This window comes from Vanacampus margaritifer, chromosome 1 (assembly GCF_051991255.1).
Source record: "Vanacampus margaritifer isolate UIUO_Vmar chromosome 1, RoL_Vmar_1.0, whole genome shotgun sequence".
NCBI lineage: Eukaryota > Metazoa > Chordata > Actinopteri > Syngnathiformes > Syngnathidae > Vanacampus > Vanacampus margaritifer.
In genome coordinates this window covers 63067261-63088540 of record NC_135432.1, presented here as the reverse complement: position 1 = coordinate 63088540, position 21280 = coordinate 63067261, and the positions used below count along the sequence as shown (strand labels likewise).

Here is a 21280-nt window from a genome sequence, read left to right as displayed (position 1 = left end):
TGCAGTGCCTTTTTGCTTTTGTTTCTTTTCCAATTCACCCCATCCATTCATTTCCTGTACTTCTATTGCTGAGCTGAAAGACTAAAAGACAACAACTTACCAGTAAAATATTTGTGACTTTCCAAGTGGATCTCTAAACTTAAACTCTACAGATGCAGGTGAGCTGCGGAGCGAGGCAAACGTGTTGGCCCACTTGATCCTTAAGACGATCAAACAATGAGATGACATCAGCATTGAGGCAAAGGAAATACATTCCGCTTCAAGTAAATCTGTGCTCTTTGCACTTCAGGGAAGACGGCACAAACGCAGCATCAGTCCGGGAATGAGACACGTCCACATCAGGAGAGAAGGAGGAGGAGCTTTGGATATTTGGCTCTTTTAAAAGACATTTGATAGCTTGTATAGTGTACACGCGCATGCAACAGATACAACTAACAAGATAGACTTGAGTAGCAAGTCTTCTTGATGATTAAAATTTTTTTAAGTGAAGAAAAAAATGATTGATTCACAGTGAATGAAAATCAGGTACAACATGTCGCATTTATTTTGACATTTTATTTTGACATGTTTGAATTAGGACTAAGTTCCAAACAACAGCCATCCCGCTTTTACCGTGAACAGATTAAAAAGATGCTCGTATGGGAAGGAGGGAGGCTGGAGGGAGGTGGAAGAAAGGAGGCGGAGCATAAACGTTCACCGCTGGCATTTCTCGTCATTCTTGTGTTGACTTTGACTGGCCCGGAGGCGCACCAGCAGCAAAAACAAAACAAAAAGAAAGAAAGAAAGAAAAAAAATCCTCTCTTCAATGAAAGAACACACAGTCTGGGTGAGTCTTGACTTTTTATTGATCTTTTTTTTTGCAAACCACACATTTGGGATCCATTTGACATCATTTTATGCTTGACTAATTATTTTAATTACAACTTCCTTCCACTTTCACTTCTATGTGAAATACTGCTGTTTAGATTTTATGGTTATACTGAAGTTATTCAGTCATTCGTTTGATTATGTGTTAACTTGATTGCGAATTAATTCATCACAAACTTTTGATGACCTTTCGGAATTGAGTCGGCAAGTATATACATTCAACATTAAAAAGATATACTCACCTATTTGTGGTTTCAGTAATAATAATTTTTAAAAAAAAAGCCTAGTAATTGATTATTTTATGATTTTTTTAAATTTTTTTAAGTTAACACGTTTTCAATATTTTTGGGGGGTTTGTGTGTTAAAGAAAGAAATTTAATTGAATTCACATATTTGGTATATTGCTACTAAAAATGCATATTTGTGGAAACTTTTTTTGTTTTGTTTTCAGGCATGGAGTGCATCAAAAACTGCTGCAAGAGGCTGATTAAAAGGCAAGAGAGCGAGCCAGAGGAGACGAAAGGTGAAGTTCAACGCAGCAGTGATTGTCAGCCTCGGGGCAGCGGGGCTCGCTGCCCCATATGGTAGAAAAAGGACATGTTCATTTTTGTGAATTGAGTAAAAAAAATTTTTTTTTGCTGGTTCCGGGTTAAAGCGGCAACTTTTATTTAGGGGTTTTCACTATAATATTACACAATTTAGTTTTGTAATTGTTTTTCAGTGTTTGCGAATGCACCATTGAACAATGCCGTGATAGGCCGTCCCCCTGTAGGCGTGGCTCTATATTTATCCAAATGCCGCTTTATGGCTTTTGTGTATGAGCTCTTCATTTTAGAAAATGTCACATTGTCTGAATGTGGTGGGGCACTTTGCTGCTTGCCCGTCACGCAAATAAGCCCAAAAAATTATTGGTCAAACAGATTTGTGTTGTTGTTAAGGCAGAAGTTGATGCACAAGTATTTTAACGCACAACTTAACACTCAGTATGACATTTTATGTAGAGGTGGGGCACTTCCTCACTTGCCCCTAAATCCCAATTCACCAATAAAAACAATAACTGATTTATTTTTTTTTGATCATTTATCTCTCAAAGGCATTGCAGTGCAGCTACCCGTCACCCCCAAACATTGGGGGGTTCAAGAAGACTACCTCCTGTCCAAGATGCCCCCTGACGGGAGGGAGGTCCCGTTTGTCCTGCCAACCTTGAAGACATCGTACGTGCAGCCCGAAGCCGACACTTTCTCGAACCTCCAGTACGGGACGCCCGGTATGTATGTTTGACGCACAATTTTTTCCTCCTTTTCTGTCATTTATCAGCAAATAAGATTAGTCAAATGAAAGCAGGAGTACACGTTGGGCCTTGGGGGAGGTCAACTTTCCATTTAACACTGCAGACAGGCTTCATGACAGTATTTTAAGTAACTCCCTTTGTATTTAATTACACACTCACACACCATGCATGACCTATAAAAGGACAACAACGCTTTCAACATTTCTTTTAGACCAATTAAATCGTTCATATTCTTTTGCCTGGGCACGTCACACATTTGCAATGTCACTTGTCACTTGGCAGGGACACACATCTATAGCTAGCTAATCTATCTATCTATCTATCTATCTATCTATCTATAGCTAGCTAATCTATCTCTCTATAGCTAGCTAATTTATCTATCTTCAGCTAGCTAATCTCTCTATCTATAGCTATTTAGCTAGCTACAATATGTATGTAGCTAGCTATACCTGTATATTTGGCTAGCTAGCTAACTATCTAGCTAGCTACAGTATCTATCTATCTATAGCTAGCTAATCTATCTATAGATAGTTTATCTATCTATAGATAGCTAATCTATCTATCTATAGCTATCTAGCTAGCTACAGTATGTATGTAGCTAGCTATAGCTGTGTATTTGGCCATCTAGCTAACTATCTAGCTAGCTACAGTATCTATCTATCTACCTATCTGTCTGTCTGTCTATAATTAGCATTTTTTTTTTTTGTTTTAACCATTTTGTTCTCTAAATCTGCGCAATACAAGGACATTGAGATGCTAAAATACAAGAAAGCCCTGATGGGTCTTGACTTTGATTAAAATGTGCTCAGAAGTCACTGAGGCGTGACTCAATGATGCGAGCAGGATGTCCTGTTTGGACGTTTACCTTCTCTCCGTGTGGTCACTGGGTGGGCACCGCTGACCTCCTTTGCTACTTTTTTTGTGCCCAAGGCGCAACCCGCTTCACTTACGCTCAGAGGAAGGCCGAGCTGTTGACGCCCGCCTCCGCTCCGTTCACGTACAGCTCAGAGGCCAAGCTGCGCACCGTCGCTGTAGCCACGGGTCCCGAGAGGGCCTCGTCGGGCCTGAACCCTCGGGAAATTGGGACCAATAAAAGCTACTCAGGTACGAAGACCCCCACCGAAACTAATAACTAATAATAATGTTTTGATTCTCATAACATATGAGTATGAATTTTAATCCTGTCAGGTGTAGAGGGGCACTTCCCATCTTGCCCCTAATACTATTAGCTATTAGCTAATTAGCTTTATTTATTTATTTTTTTTTTAAAGCTATTGTACACTTTAAGTTGTTCCCAACCTGAGGGTGTGAAAATAACATTTCAGCAGGATCTGACAACTATGATTTGATTGTTGTCAGTTTTATTACAACGTCACTTGTTGCTAGGCAGAATTTGGTAGGGCACTTCCCCGCTTGCCCCAATTGAAATTATACAATAATATTTAATAGTTAATTGTGGCAAATTAGCATTCTTTCGTTGCTAATGGATGCACTTAAATAAAATGTATACAATGCCACTTGTTGCTAGGCAGAATGTAGTGGGGCATTTTCTCGCTTGCCCCTGATGCGTATTTGCTTTTTTTTCCCCTTATTATTATTTTTTTTTGCAAGATGAAAGTAATATTTGCCTTTTTCTGGCTGCAGACACTAATGAGCGACTAAGTCGGTCTATGACTGAGGTCACCAACTTTCAGGGTCCTCACATCAAGGTTAGACTCCTTCCTATTGTTTGGTCTTTTCATATCAAAGTCAACCCATTATGCACATTACATACATGTTGCATAACATTACATAACCTACTTTTCTCCTGCAGAGCTTTGATTCCGTGTGCAGTGTCCTCAGCAGTCCGGCTTACATCACTGACTCCACTCAAAGCAGCACAGGTACAAATGAATACAGGAATCCCCCGTCCACTGTCGGGGTTACGTTCGTGAAGTCAAAAACCCTTTTTAAATACTCTCTAGGCAATGTGTCCGTTCTTAACAACGTCACAGGTCGCTAGGCAAAATTTATGGGGGCTCAAGTATGTTCGCCCCCGAGCCACACACACACACACGCACTTGATATTACGTTCCTGGTACCTTGCAGAATCTTTCTCGCTGCTGGGTGACAACCTGGGGAAGTTGTGTGTCCGACTGAGCTACCGGGAGGAGATGGAGCAGGTGTGGATCACGCTGGTCCAGGTACGGTTTCACTGTTTGGGTCCCCACCGGGACAATGGCGTCCTTTGTGCGCCCTTGGGCGCGTTCAATGGACCCTCTGTGTTAACACGCTCACAATGAAACATAAACGGCAAGCGCAACGGATCGAATTCGGGACAAGGCACTGCTTTCTTACCTGAAATCTGTCCAAAGATATGATTCAACTACTGTTGGTTAGCTTGTGCTAAAAAAAACAATTCTATGCTATTTCCTTGGAAAATAGAGATAAAGATGTTGCTGAGCATATTAAAGGGCATGTTAGCAAGTGTTAGATATTATTAACATTTAAATTCTTTATTTTCATATATTAACCATTGTTATACATTATTAACATCTTAATTCTTTATATTAACCATGTTGAAAGGTTTTATCGACGTGTAAAGCAAGTAGTGTTGAACTCAGTATAATTTGACCTTAAGCTGGGACATATTATTTGGTCTAGAAGTTCCTTCTCTGTGGGAAAACACATTTGGTCCTTGAGAACAGAATCTGTTTCGAACACGCACCCCTGACTCTGTTTTCGCCATCGCTCATGGAAAAGTACCCAGAGAGTATGTTTTGTCTACAAATGAAAGAGAGGCGGTCGGTTTTAACTATAAGAAGCCATTTTACACGCGGAAGAGACACTTTCGGCGCTCTGAATTCCACCTGTTAAGTGATGAATTGGAGTCTGTTACGATGTCCAGAGATCTCTGGTAGATTAAAATAATTTTTGCAAAGGTGTTTTTTCTTACATTAAATCTGTCTTCAAGTTTTGGAACACGCAAAGAGGACAAATATTTTATTCCTCTTCACAAGGCAGGAACAGGAAGTGGCATTTCAAAAATGACTGCCAATTAAAAGCTCCGGATCCGGTGGGGCAGTGCCCCAAATGTCAAAACAACTCAAAAACTGTCACCTGTTTTTTTCCCCCTCATTAGTGTTCACAACTCAACCTGCCGGTGAAAGTAGGCCAGAAGACAAAGATCCAAATCAAAGGTGTCATCACGCTACCCAAACCGGTCCAATTCAAGACGTCCATCAAGGAATACTCTCAGGTACGGGAAACTTTTTCGACATTTCAGAGGTACAGGAATGCGCGTCAACATCGCTTTCGACTCAACATGTTTGCTAAGCGAACCCGTGCTGTGCACTCAAGCTGTTACCGCTATTATTCCGAAGCGGCGTGACCTTTTTCAGCCATCTTTGCTTTTGTCGTCACGCAGCATGCGTCCTTCATGGAGACTTTTGTGTTTGCGCTGAGCCTGGAGAGCCTCCGCTCCAGCGCCCTGCAGCTCAAGGTGCAGACGCACGGGGCCAGGAAGCGCACGGCGGGCGAGTGTGTCCTGTCGCTGCGGACGCTTGGCCCGCACGAGAGCGAGCAGTGGCTGCCCCTCAGAGCCCCGGGCAAGTCCCCCGTGAGTACCCGCAGAGCGAGAAATCACACTTGGATGACATGTACAGGGTCAAATCAAGTTCAATCCAGTTCTGATCCCTATTGCACTTTTGTTGCAGTGTAAACACAACATGGTAAACCTAATTAAATGTGAACCAGACTTGACCTATCTTGTAAATTTCCATCATTGGTAAATTCAACATTTTCATTGAAATTTGGTATCTGTGCAGTTTCATGGTCAAATCAAGAAATGAAGTTCAAACTGGATCTGATCTGGATTGCTTTTTTATTTGCCTTAATGTAAATGCAACATGGAAAATATCTTGTCAATTTCCATTATTAGTAAATTCAACATTTTTACTGAAATTTGGTATGTGTGCAGTTTCATGGTCAAATCAAGAAATTAAGTTCAAACTGGATCTGATCTGGATTGCTCTTTTCTTTGTCTTAATGTTAATGCAACATGGAAAATATCTTGTCAATTTCCATCATTAGTAAATTCAACATTTTCATTGAAATTTGGTATGTGTGCAGTTTCATGGTCAAATCAAGAAATGAAGTTCAAACTGGATCTGATCTGGATTGCTTTTTTATTTGCCTTAATGTAAATGCAACATGGAAAATATCTTGTCAATTTCCATTATTAGTAAATTCAACATTTTTACTGAAATTTGGTATGTGTGCAGTTTCATGGTCAAATCAAGAAATTAAGTTCAAACTGGATCTGATCTGGATTGCTCTTTTCTTTGTCTTAATGTTAATGCAACATGGAAAATATCTTGTCAATTTCCATCATTAGTAAATTCAACATTTTCATTGAAATTTGGTATGTGTGCAGTTTCATGGTCAAATCAAGAAATGAAGTTCAAACTGGATCTGATCTGGATTGCTTTTTTATTTGCCTTAATATAAATGCAACATGGAAAATATCTTGTAAATTTCCATTATTAGTAAATTCAACATTTTTACTGAAATTTGGTATGTGTGCAGTTTCATGGTCAAATCAAGAAATGAAGTTCAAACTGGATCTGATCTGGATTTCTCTTTTCTTTGCCTTAATGTAAATGCAACATGGAAAATATCTTGTCAATTTCCATTATTAGTAAATTCAACATTTTTCCTGAAATTTGGTATTTGTGCAGTTTCATGGTCAAATCAAGAAATGAAGTTCAAACTGGATCTGATCTGGATTGCTCTTTTCTTTGCCTTAATGTAAACGCAAATGTGTAAATGTGACATGAAAAATCACTCACTCACTTGTAAATCAAAAATCTTAAATGAAACCTGAGTTGTGGGCACACAACATGGAAATTTACGTTTATTTCAAAATAATACTAAAAGTGGTTTGTGTATACACTGCAACAGTCAAATTAAATTGAATCCAGATCCAATCTGGATCGCTAAAACGCAACTGGGCGACTCCCGTTGTACATTGCTGCAAATTTGTATGTGCCAGGGTAGCGGCAGACGACTACGGGCTAACGTTTGCACAATGTGTCAGCTAATCAGCGCCGATGACGGGCCTCCCTCATAAACCAGTTTTATTCTGGGCTGCGGTGAAATGCGGCCCGACTCGCTGCACAGCTGTTAGGGCCAAACACTCCTTCCCGTTTCCTTACGTGAGAGGGAACATTCCGGATTGACTGGTTGTTTATCTATGCAAGATGCATGACACGGCAATCACGTATTCTGAAGAGAAAGTTTGTTATTATTTTGACTTCAAAGCACATCAAGAGCACACACGTCATTTTTTTTCTGTTGATAAATGGGGAGGTTTATGGCGTGCACACATCCTCGGAGGGACAATGTTTTTTTTTTTCTCGTCCCCGTTTGCCTTCCCAGCGCACACAAAAGCTCCATTTTGTTGCAATCACTGCAGTCATTTACTTGGAAGGGTTCAAGATGGAAGGACTGCTTCCACCTGCTTCTTAGATAGCGACCTAGAAAGTCAAAACAAGAACAGATGACCTCCGCCAAGGCTTCAAAGCGGGGTAGTGAATCATTAATGTCGACAAAAGAGCAAAATTGAGGTCCAGATTGGGAAAAAAAAATGGCAAAAGTGGGATGTAAGCATGTGAAAATGTTTAATGGGATTTTTCCATACCCTGTTTACATTATGGCAAATCTGGATCAGATCTGTATTTAATTCGGTTTTGACCCCGGCCCTGCATTCACATAGCAAATGTCATTCAAGTCAGATTGAATATTACATGAGATGATGATCATGATCATTATTAGCAAAAATAAGGGGCATGATATGATGATTCGTCATAATATTTTTATTGTCTAATAAAACCTGCAAAAAATAAATATATTTTTTTATATATATAAGCAATTTATCTTCCAAGTGAAGGTTGCATTTGTTGTTCTTCAGGGGCGAGGATGCCAGCTGCACGTGTCAACCTGCTTCCAGGCCGTCTGCAGACGCATGCAAGTCCGAGTCCTCGCCGCCCAAAACCTGCCGGCCTGCTCCTCGCCCCTCCCACCAGGTAACCTGCCACCGCATATTCACATCAGCAACATTTCATTCTTATTATCACGATGATGATTTCTCCGGCAGCGTATGCGGTGAGCGTGGAGATGCACGGGGCCGACGGGTTGCTGGCCAAGAAGAAGACGCCAGCGCTCAAAGCCACCAGGGGGCAGTGTCAGTGGGCGGACACCTTTAACTTGGACATGGGCACCCTGCACCCGGCCGGATGCGAGCTCTCGGTCAAACTCTTCAGCTGCAGCTCGGTCAAGAGGAAACAGTGTGTTGGACAGGTCAGTTATTGGTCGGTCTAATAGAATTCAGTTATTGGTTGGTCTATAACAGGTTTTTTTTGTTACTGGTCAGTCTAATCCACTTGAGCTATTGGTCGCTCCAATACGGTTACGTGTTCAAGTTATTGGTCGGTCTAATGCACTTACTAACAGGTTTGAGTTATTGGTCTGTCCAACAAAATGGTATGGGTTGGGGTTGTTGACCAGTGTTCAAGTTATTGGTCGGTCTAACACACTTGAGTTATTGGTCAGTCTAATAAATGTAAGTTATTGTTGGGTCTAATGGGCCTACGTATTCAAGTTATAGGTCGGTCTAGTTATAACATTTACTAAGGGGTTTGAGTTATTAGTTTTAGTCATTGGTCGGCCTAATCAACTTTAATTATTGGCCATTCTAATACATCTACTAATAGGTTTGAGTTATTGGTCCTTCTCACACTCATACCAACAGGTTTAAGTTACTGGTTGGTCTGACACGCTTGAGTTCTATCAAACATACTAACAGGTGTAAGTCATTGCTCGGTCTAACACACTTGAGTTTTTAGTTAGTCTAATACATTTACTAGCAGGTTGGAGTTATTGGTCCTCTAATCCACTTGAGCTATTGGTCGGTCCAATACGGTTACGTGTTCAAGTTATTGGTCGGTCTAATACACTTACTAACAGGTTTGAGTTATTGGTCTGTCCAACAAAATGGCATGGGTTGTTGACCAGTGTTCAAGTTATTGGTCGGTCTAATACACTTGAGTTATTATTGGTCAGTCTAATAAATGTAAGTTATTGTTTGGTCTAATATGCCTACGAATTCAAGTTATAGGTCGGTCTAGTTATAACATTTACTAAGGGGTTTGAGTTATTAGTTTTAGTCATTGGTCGGCCTAATCAACTTGAATTATTGGCCATTCTAATGCATCTACTAATAGGTTTGAGTTATTGGTCCTTCTCACACACATACCAACAGGTTTAAGTTACTGGTTGGTCTGACACGCTTGAGTTCTATCAAACATACTAACAGGTGTAAGTCATTGCTCGGTCTAATACACTTGAGTTTTTAGTTAGTCTAATACATTTACTAGCAGGTTTGAGTTATTGGTCTGTCCAACAAAATGGCATGGGTTGTTGACCAGTGTTCAAGTTATTGGTTGGTCTAATACACTTGAGTTATTATTGGTCAGTCTAATAAATTTAAGTTATTGTTTGGTCTAATATGCCTACGAATTTAAGTTATAGGTCGGTCTAGTTATAACATTTACTAAGGGGTTTGAGTTATTAGTTTTAGTCATTGGTCGGCCTAATCAACTTGAATTATTGGCCATTCTAATGCATCTACTAATAGGTTTGAGTTATTGGTCCTTCTCACACACATACCAACGGGTTTAAGTTATTGCTCGGTCTAATACACTTGAGTTTTTAGTTAGTCTAATACATTTACTAGCAGGTTTGAGTTATTGGCCCTCTAATCCACTTGAGCTATTGGTCGATCTAATATGGTTACGTGTTCAAGTTATTGGTCGGTCTAATACACTTACTAACAGGTTTGAGTTATTGGTCTGGGTTGTTGACCAGTCTAATAAACTTAACTTAAGGGCGTGTTGGAGTTATTGGTCAGTCTAATACAGGTAAGAGTCGGGTCCATGTTGCTGAGGTTGCATTTGTGGTTGATTGCGCAGGTCCAGCTGGGATTGGACAGCTTCACTCAGGAAGCCGCAGATCACTGGAAGGACACGATGGAGCATCCTGAGAAAGTGGTGGCGGTGTGGCACACCGTGACCTAAAGTGACCTTTGCTTCTTCTGTGTGTTTTTTTAAAAAAAAAAATTGCACCACAACACACAATTTGTCACAATGACTGACAGCTGGGACAGAAAAGACTGACAACCCGCTCATATTCCTCACATTCACGAACTTCACATGTTCACTGGCGTACTGCAGGAGCAGAATATTATTACGCTTGAGTTATAGGTCGTTCTAATATACATGACCTACTAGTTGGACTAATACATATACAAATAGGTTTGAGTTATTGGTCGGTTTAATATATTAACATGTTTGCGTTAATGGTCGGTCCAATTTACTAAAAAATTTTTGTTATTGGTCGGTCTTATATGCTTGAATTTCTGTTCGGTGTAATGCACATATGAATAGATTTGCGTTTTTGGTCGGTGTAAAGCACTACAGCTTTTGCTCGTCTAATACTTTTACAATCAGGTTAGACTTTTTGGTCAGTCTAATTTACTAATGTTTCAGTTATTGGTCGGTCTACTACAGTTAATTCACTGGTCTGTTTAATACACATAATATGAACAGCTTTGAGTTATTAGTCGGTCTACAGTACAGGAATTGGTCATCTAATACTTTTACAAGCAGGTTTGAGTTTTTGTTTGGTCTAATTTACTTACATATTTGAGTTTAATAGAATGACTTCCTGGTCTAATACACAAATGAACAGATTCTTGTTATTGGTCTTTCTAATAAGTTATTCACTTGCTGCATTGTACTGGTCAGTGTAATACTGTACACTTAATAACATGTTTGCGTTATTGGGCGGTCTAAAGCCCTTTAGTTTACTCGGAAATTTTTGTTACTGGTCAGCCAACTACACTAATTGATTCATGCTATTGCCCGTTTGAATAACTTACTAACCATTTGAATGTATCGGTTGCAGGTGTGAGTTATTGGTCGGTCTAGCACACTTATGAAGTAGATTTTGAAACATTTCATTTCATTGTCGCTTGAATGTTGCGTGTACTTTTTGTTGTTGTAACTTGTTGAATATTGTTTACATTCATGTTTGAGTAGTATTCAAATTTTAGTTGCCGTAAAGCACTTTTATTTTTTGATAGCGTATTTAATGTTTGTATTATTCCGCGCAATTAAACACAGGCGTCATTGTGTGCCTGCGCTTTTGCTGAGGACTTTGACAGGAAGCGTTAGTCACACGTTGGCGGCCATCAAGGGAACAGGACCCTTTATCATAAAATAGGTCAACAACTGCCAATTGAGAAATGTCAAGGCAAACAGCAAGAGAGAAGAATAACAATCAATTCCTCCAGGCCATTTTTTTTTGTATTAGATTGCGTAAAAGCGCCAATTTCAGCGTCATGTAATGTTTTGGGAAATGGCCACCAATCATTGCGCAAGAATGGCGGAATTGCCGATAAACCAAACGACAGTGACACAAGACAAAATGGCGGAGCGCTGTTTTGCAAGAGTGACGCCGTCACAATCGCTTGTGTTTATCTATCTGTTTTTTGCTGCCCTCAAATGGCCAAGGCGTGAACCACCAGAATGAGCACCACATTGTCCATTAAATTAAAGAAAACGTGTGAAAAAAAGTTTAATTTCTTTACCTTCTATTTAATGATATCATCACTGTTTGCTTTTAATTTTATTTTATAAAGTACAGTACAAGAATAAAGTTTTATTTTGCCTATTAAAAATCACATTACAAAAAATGTTGTTTTTTCTGGGGACGCCAGAATGGATTAACGACATTTCTATTAAGATAATTTGAGATATGAGACACTGTTTTTGTTGTTCTTTTATTTCAAAGATTAATAAATATTTGTTTTATTTCAAACTATGTCAGAAATGTTAGTTTATTATGATTAGATTCAATAATAATAAAAAAATATTAGATTCAATTTGATTACAATATTAATAGAATTGAGATATGTCATTAATTGTATATTATTATTATGGTTACGATTACAGAACAAATATTTATTATATTATTATTGAGATTATTTGTTTAAATATCATATAAATTATTTTGTAGCCGTTTTATGTCATTATAGTTAATATTAAGTGTTTTTACTTTGTATTACCTCCAAAGATGATATATGTAGGTAATATTGTTTATCTTTAAATACTGTATATTTACCTGCTTAGCATATCTTGCCTGTCTTCCTCTCTTTAAATATATTTACCTGCTTAGCATTAGCTAGTTAGTAGTAGCCTGTTTAGTAAGCAAAAATGTGGAGAAACACCAGCGTCCTGAACGAATTTTAATTATTTTTATTTCATTTTGTGCGCGTGGGGAGAAACTTCCTTTTACTGGTAGTCTGGTGTTAGAGCGCCCTCATGTGGTCGTTAGCTAAATGTTCAAGATGGACAAACCCACTCAGTTTGGGCGCATGTCCATACATGCAGTGAGTGAAAATAGATTAGAGTAGATAAAATAGAGAAAGAGAGAAAACATCGAGTAAAATAAGATAAGCAAAATTTTATATATATATATTTTTACATATATTTGTTCCTGCTTGTATTTTATAAGTGTTTCATTGGGCAAGGTTCTGAAATGAACATGTGTGCATTTTATTAAGTGTGCATTTTATTATTTATTATTTATATTAAGTGCGCCGAGATGGTCGTTACCATAACCCTTCGGCACTGTGATGTCATTTCCATTCAACAGCAAGTGGCAAAATGGCCGCTCCCTGAGATGGCTTAAAAACAGATGGATATTTCGGACTTAATTTATATTCCACAAACATAACATGAATCGGAATATCGTGTTTAGACCAGTGGTCGCACATAGAGCATATTGTTCGTCATTTTATTTATTTATTATTTGACTTAATATTTCAGAAACAGGACAGAACTAAGTGGGGTGAGGCAAGGAGGGGGTCATTCAGTTGGCTGAAAGACAGATGACAGTGACAGAGGGAGAGAAGTGAGCAGAGTGTCAGCTCATCCATCACCGGCGTTAGTGTCATTATTCAATTACCGGCCATCCTTAACACTCTTCATCACACACAACGTGTATGTGTGTGCGCGTGTGGTGAGGGTATTAGCCTATTAGCCTTGCTTGCTTACAAGCTTTCAGAGTAGGGACCCTTAAATCCCACTCATATCACACTTTCGCTTCATCTTTCTTCACAATGTACCATCAGGCTTCCCACACTAGTGGCAGACTTACCATTAGGCAAAACTGAGCAGTTGCTTAGGGCCTCAAAATACGAGGGGTGGGGGCCATAAAATTCCTCTTAATGGATAATAATGTTAAAAACAAGTCTGTTATCAACGAGAGTTTGTTAATTGTTTGGATGGTAATTGACAATTTTATTAATGTTTAAAGGAAAAATATGATCGTTTAACATACTTCCAATTTCTGATGACGCACTTCCGGGACGCCATGTTTTGCGAACAGAGAAAACGCAGGAGCGGAACTTAACGCGATCCGGTGCCATCCAATTAAAATTATCGGGCAGGAATGCCGTTTGTTCACACTAGCATGGAAATGAATGCTTATTTTCGTCGAATTTTTATCGTAGTGCAATCAATGCACTTTGAGGTTTTTGTTGTATTGGCGTTACAATGTGTGTGTGTGTAGCGACTTTATTTTTGTATTTACAGTTGTCACTACATGCTTATGAAGACAATTAAACACGCCCAATTTTCTTACATCCGCCTTCTACACGCGTGATCCTTGACGGAGTTCTACTTCAACGTTGCAGCAAATCCGTCCCGCTCTCGTCTGATTTCACCTTCGCCGACATTCCTCTTAACATTCGTCTCTCATTTTTCCCAGCGTGTCTTCTTCTCCTTTGTGAGGTTGTTAGAACAAGCGCTCATTAATAACCTACACTCTCACAGTCGTTGCAGGTGGCGCGTGACTCCCTTTTGCTTGTGTGGGGCTGCTGGGACGCGTACGTACGTGTGCGCGCGCGCGTGCGTGCCTGCGCATTAAGGCCAGAGGATGGTCTAACCTTGGCAAAGAATAGTTTGGACGGGGGCCAGCTTGGGGTTCACCTTAATCCCCTCCAGCCTCGTATATCCTTCAGCAGATCCTGTAGAGGCGGTAGAACATTTCATTTTTTACGAGCCCATCATACTCCTGATAAATCTCTACTTTTACGCCCCCCCAAAAAAGGACTCGCAGAAAGACTAGATAAAGGAGTGGAGGCCTCCCTCCTGTTGGGGGCACTGTTGAGCTTCTTTTGCAGTGTGGTAACGTCGCACTGGTAAGAAGACTGCCCTGGCTTGCTTGCATCCTACTCATGAATGATTGACTTGGCAATAATAATGGAGGCTCTCTCTCAGTGGCAGAGATTACTGCACATCTGGGAGGGGAGTCTCTCTCTTCCCATAAAGACGTACTTTTCTTAAATTCTGTCTTTTTTAGATAAGGGATGAAACAAAAATAAGTCACAATTCTAAGGTCAGTCTCATCTTTAACAAGTAACAAAAGTGAAATCACGTGTAATTACTGCAGATTTGTTCGGGGATTGCGGTCATTTATGAAATCAATAAAGTGCTACAAGGAACAATCCATCCTAAAATCTTATCTTAAAAAAGAAGAAGAAGCCGGAATCAGCTGCTATTATATAGACATGCCTTAATAACACCCTCACATCAGATCTGACAAATGTTTTTCACTGTGAATGCGAGGAAAAGGAGAAAAAAAAAGATGCCGGCAGAGAGAGGCTTTCTTTCCAAACAGGCAATTTTCCTTTGCCTTCACCCTTCCCCTGACCTCTTCCGCTCACCTCCACCCCGCCCAACAGCACGGACAAAGAGCCCATATTTCATACGTTCAATCATCGCCGCTGACGTGATGGCCATCGGGGCCGCCGTCAGCCGTGACCGTACGCTCGGCCAACTCGGGGAGAGATGGAAGCGCGGCAGCCACACAGGCTTGTGATCATTCCCAAAAGCCATCCCCCGCTAACAGCCCGGGGGCTTTTATGGGCCCGCTTGCCGTCCATGATTCACACGCGGCGTACAGCCACAGCGACGGCGGCGGTCGAGGGACAGATTCACAGCCTTACACGCACACAAACGCATGAGTGTGATGACAAATGAGGCAGATTCCGACACACACACACACGATCCAATACACACGTACACCCATAATAGGGTATTTAATGCTCTACACCAGAGGAGGCACACTGTCTAGGCCTACTTAAATTGAAGTAGATATACTATTGTGTGTTAAAAAAAAAGAAAAGAAGCTCAATGCCAGACCAATTAATTGTCAGTACTCTATTTACATCTTCTCCTTTTTTTTCTTTTTTTCTTTTTTTTACATTATATCATCATCTCCAGACTTTGAAAATAGCAATGTGCCTATTTTGACAACGTAAGGTAAAGAAAGTACAGGTGTCCGTTTTTAGAAAAATAAATACTCGGGTAAAGTACAGATACCTTAAAAGTCTACTTAAGCACATTAACTTTGTTACTGCTCACCACTCGCGAACACGCACTCCACACACACACAAACATAATGAAAATGATCTCCAACGAAAGTTTATTGCCAACAAAAGATAACCTTAGCAAACTTTGGAGGAGAAATGGCAACCAGAGTTGCTGTAAAAGTGAAAATAAATTAAAAAAATATATATCACCAATACCATAATTATGTTGTTTGTTGAGTAATTAGGGCCCAAAAAGTGAAAACAATAAATAAATAATAATAATCCCAACACATTCACCCCTTTTATGTGAAGTGCAATTAAAACTGTAAACGGTTATCACGTTCTCAGCATTTGCCTTGTTCAAAGTGTTTAATGTTTGGTAGATATCCTGACAAATTGAGGCCAAACATGATGAATAGGAGTTTAAACTCTTTTATGGGAGATAACAATAATCAAAACTTGGGTCAAAATGTCATATTTTACAATGACTGCTATTAAAGTAATGCAGTAGTAGCAAATTAATGGAACGGAAAATGGAATTCAACACATATACACGCACGTAATGAATTCCCACATTCATAAACCTCGCCTCTCTCGTTCACAAAAAAAATCTTGTTTTTCTTCACTTTCTCAATTTTATTCTTCGTTATTGTGTTAAAGGCTGAAGGCCAGAAACCTAACCTTATTTTATTCCTTCAACTTTTTTTCACATACATCTACTTCCAAATAATTTGAGTCCTAATTGAACATATTCCAAATATTCAGTTTTTCTGAAATTCAACAACTTTCGCACAATATGTCACCCTTCATTCCCAACGAGGCCCAACTTCCCCCAAACATTATAACCCATTCACAACACATCATCTCCATTTGAATTTTAAATCATTTGTTCGAGTCATTCACCATTTCTTTTGCACAGATGGAAGATTTCTAACCCCCCAAAGTTCCCATACAGTATTAGGACATAGGACATTATTTACTCCTCCCTCAATATTATTTGTCCGAATCAAACCAATCCAACTTCAATATGTTCAGATCATTCAAGGCATCTCATTTACCATTTGCAAACATTTCTAAAGCCCAAAATTCTAAATACAGGGAGTCCTCAAGTTACAGCGGAGTTCCGTTCCTATGCTGGCGATATAAACCGAATTTCGACTCAAGTCGGATTTCCCTGTCAAAATTCGATATTTACATCAAAATAGTTTGTACAGTCATTTTTAAAACCATATTAGCACGACCCGGAAAAGCCGGAACCTAAATTTTGTGTGTTTCCGCACAGACATTAATTGCTGACGGACGGCAGAGCGGAGCAAATTCAAACTTAAACACGGAAATGTGACGCGTCTGATGGCGAGCTGGCCGGCTGATGGACGTCCGTTGTTGGAGGTAAGAACAACAACACAACTGTAAATAACTTTAAAATGGCGTGATTACTGTGGGAAATTAACGAAAAACAAGGTGCCACGGACAAGGCACGGGCGCCGTAAACTAACGACGTAGGTCGCGTACAACGTAACTCGAGGACCGCCTGTGTCCAAGACACACGCGCACACGTAAATTTGTGGTTAAGTCATGCAAACATTATATATGTCACACACACGCCTACAGTACATTAGTGATGCCTTTTAGTCAAATGCTGTCACTCAAACACACGCGCACGCGCACGCACACGCACACACATCTCCCCTGTAGTCACAGAGGGATAATTGCGCACACATAACAACGTCCCGCCGCGAGTCCCACAGCACATTTCGGTTGCCAGGGAAACCTCACGGTGACTCTAAAGTCCCCATTAAAATGAGTAGGAAAGGAATAAAAAAAAAAAAAACCCATCCAACTAAAATCTCTCTTAACCTTTCCCAACACACCCTCCTCATTCCTCTCCCCTTCCTGCCTGCTATTGAAATCTACCTGAACCTCTTCACCTTTCACCGCGTATTCTCTCCATCTCGTCTGTTGCGTTACAACTCCAGCTCCTCTTTTTTTCTGTAATCCCTTACCTTTTTCCTGGTGACTTTTCCCCATCTTCTCCTTCATCGGCACGCCTCGCCGGCGGATGGACCTTTGCCGTCCATCAACGGTGACATTTTATCCCCCCCGCCGCTCTTCATCCTCGCCGTTTTTCTCTCGTCCCGGAACCATCGCCTCCGACCGAATGCAGATGTGAGGCTCTGAGAATATCTCCCTGTGAATCAAATCGAATAAAAATCGATTTGATTTAGCAGAAAGTGCTGTTCTTAATACTGTGCAATAAATTCATGTGCGATTACGATGTGCTATGAATATGTACGTTACTTTGTTTTAACAAACTAAGCACCTTGCAAAACTTTCAACTGGTAGTGGTAATAATGGAAAACATTTAAAGGAAGGTGTTAGAATGACTTTTGTAAATTTGCTATGCTAATTTTAACATAGAAGCCGTTATTTTTGTTTAAATGTACCAAGAGCAGATAATGTTAGGTAATGAAGATAATTTTTACAGAAGCCAATTGACAATAAAATATTCATTTTAGATAAGTGTGATAATTTGCTATTAAACGGGCGATTCATGCTTATTTTAAGATAAAAACAAAAGCCAGTACTTTGTTTTAATGAATCAAGTGCTGACAAATTTAGATACTTTATGTAAATCTTGGAACAGATGATTGAAAATAAATAAAACATTTTTGATTGATATATGCATTAGCAATTGATGCTGACGTCAACGTAAAAAAAAAAGGCTCTTACTTTGTTTTAATGAACCAAGCGCAGACAACCTTGGATAATATCAGTGCAATCGATTGACAACAAGAATTCACCATTAATGCTGATATCAAAATTTTAAAAACTGTTACTTTGTTTTATTGAATCTAGCGCAGACAATCTTGGATAAAAAAAATATTTTTGGGGAGCCGATAACTGACAATAAAGGCCTCTTTAAGATGTTGATATTTTCCATTAAAGTACGCTTCATTCTGAATTCAACATTAAAAAAAGCAATGACTTTGTTTTAACTCTTTGACTGCCAGACGTTTTCAAAAACAGGTTGTTCCAATGCCAGCCGATTTAAGCATTTTGACTGATCTTGCAAGGTCCACAGAAAATGTTGTGTTTGGACTATGGAAACACACATACTACCAAATGAAAGATTGGACTCTCAGCTTTCATCAGAAAAAAAAGTTTGTTTCTACCTTATTCCGTTCTTCAGTAATCAACAATAGAAAATGGTTACTTTCACCGAAATTCTGTTTTGAAACAAAAAGCGGAGAAAAACGGCTTTTTGTGAAACGATGTTATTTCATGCACTCTAGTGAATTGTACACTTCTTTTTGTCCATGAATGATGCCACAAACACCTAAATAGTGCTTTACTTCTGTAAAACGCTTTCACCAACAATGAAAAAGTGTTTTTTGATTGCAAAATACGTTTATTTCCATTCAACAGTGTAACAATTTGGCAAAACAATTTCGCAAACTATTTACAAATGTGTGCAACTGTGGTACTATTTACAATTATGTGGATGTTTCAAATACAGTTTTTCTTTTTTTAACGCTCTCCTGCGTGCAAGAGACGCCAGGACTCGCACAGCAGTTTACTTTCACTTTCACATTGTGCAACGTGCAAACGTTACATTTCCTTGACGGCCTTTTTTTCCGGGGAATAAATAGCAAGTAGCAGACTGTACACACTTCCTCCGATGAATATGCATTGGACTCGGGGCACTCTCCGTCGTCCGATCGAACGTCCGCCTGTGCGTGCTCGATTGTGCTCCGCGTTTACGACACCGTCATAGCCGCCGCGTCAGCGGTTCCAATTTCGCCGTCAAGCTCGGATTCACCTTCATCATCATCGATGATGATCATCGTCGTCATCACTGTGCTCTTTTAGTGGTGGTCGATCGCTTTTGTCTAGTAAGTGTAGAGCTGCTTTGCAAACGGGCACCTTCTGCGTTTCCTCCTCAGCCATCTAGCTTCCCCCCCCCCCCCCCCACGTATTCTCCTGCCGCGTCAATGCTTTCCATCCACGGAGTCATCATCATCATCATCATCGATGATGATCATCGTTGTCATCAATGTGCTCTTTTTGGTCGATGCTTTTGTCTTTGAAATAAAACGGCTCGGGCGTGAGCTCCTCGCAAACCGGTCGCCATTTTTCTTTGTTTTCCATTCTGATCTCCTGCTCGACGCTCTAGCTCCGCCTCTACTGACGCCCACCCGATCTTGTCAAAAGACAGTCATCGCTGCCCTCTAGGGGCCAAAAATAGTCATTAGGCTAAAAAAACCTGGTTAAAATTTTCAGCACATCTCCGGAAGGCTTCCCCCCACCCGTTTCAGAAAAAAAAAAAAAATTGGATGACGTCTTTTGACGTCATTGGCAGTGCTCCGTAGGTTTTTACTTGACGTCTTTAAACGTCAGTGGCAGTGAAAGAGTTAATGAACCAAATACAGACGTCCTTGACTAGTCATGTAATTATTGACAGAGATCATTGACAAATAAAGGACACATTTTAGATGGATGTGTTCATTTTCCAATAAGCTAATTTCAACATAAAAAAAAAAAAAAAAAAACTGTTACTTTGTTTTAATGAACTAAGTGCAGACACAGAATGTCATTTTTGGAGCAGATAAGTGGCAACTATATACAAATTTTAAATGGATACGATATATAAAATGGACATTAAACTGAAATATGCAGAAAAAATTAAAAGTTACATTAGTTTAATAAACAAAGCTCAGTCTTACTTAAACTCAACTTTTGGATACAAGTATCAATATATCAGTTGTACTTTCATAGTTAGGTCTGAGCACAAAAACAGCATTATTATTATTATTATTATTATTATTATTATTTTTAAAATAACAGATTATTTCAGTTTTTTTTCTTCCAAAAATGCCAATTTGTAACTATGACCCCCCACCTCTAGGAGTGACCAATGCATCACCCCTCACTCGTTTTTGTGCCTCACACTCGCGAGTTGTTTTGTTTGATTGATTCATCCATGATTGGCTTGTCAGTGTCAGCCTGGGGAGGGGAAGTGCACTTCAATGTCCCCGGTTGTTGTCTGCCGCCGACCTCTCGTCTCACCCGATGCATGGCCGGAAAATTACAGCGATAAAAGCCCTCGACGCCGCGACTGTTACCGAGTCACTCCATTGCACTTAATGCAGAGTGGGAGCCGGGGAGAAAACACAGATTGAGTGCTTTGTTTGGATGTTACAAATAGTTGGGCTGTCGCCGTCCCACCGGGAGGCCTCGACAAGCCGGATTGGATGTAACTACAGCTGTCAAAGTGCAAAGTATGCACCACACGGTGAACTTTCTCTCTTACCGTAAGGTGCTCGACGCAGACGGCGTTTTGTCAGATGTTGGTGCCGTGAAAGCAAAGAGCGCTTTGAACGGAGACAGAGGAGGAAATGAAGACAGAAGGCGGCAGATATGGGATGGGGCGAGGGGGACCATGAGAGGGAGGGGGGGGGGGGGGTGATGCCTTTTTGTGTTATCAAGAGCCAGAAGGTGTTGCTACTTCTATTGTTGTCTTTTTTGTATTAGCTTCCTGTTGAACCTTTTGTCGCTCACACACTAGCAGGTGATATTTCTGTTGTCTTCTTTGATAAGTGTTGGCAGTTGCGGTGTTTGATGGGAAGTAATAAAGTACAAATACT

General features: G+C 39.9%; 1 protein-coding gene across 1 annotated transcript; it reads left to right on the top strand.

Moving 5' to 3' along the window:
- Positions 1 to 692: 692 nt before the first annotated feature.
- tc2n (tandem C2 domains, nuclear) lies at positions 693 to 11934 on the top strand. Its single transcript, XM_077581276.1, has 12 exons — positions 693 to 826; positions 1319 to 1390; positions 1961 to 2134; positions 3089 to 3262; positions 3803 to 3867; positions 3972 to 4041; positions 4247 to 4341; positions 5280 to 5396; positions 5565 to 5756; positions 8109 to 8223; positions 8295 to 8497; positions 10168 to 11934. The coding sequence occupies exons 2-12, from the start codon at positions 1321 to 1323 to the stop codon at positions 10270 to 10272; spliced, it is 1380 nt and encodes a 459-aa protein (XP_077437402.1). The 5' UTR covers positions 693 to 826; positions 1319 to 1320; the 3' UTR covers positions 10273 to 11934.
- The last annotated feature ends 9346 nt before the right edge of the window (positions 11935 to 21280 follow it).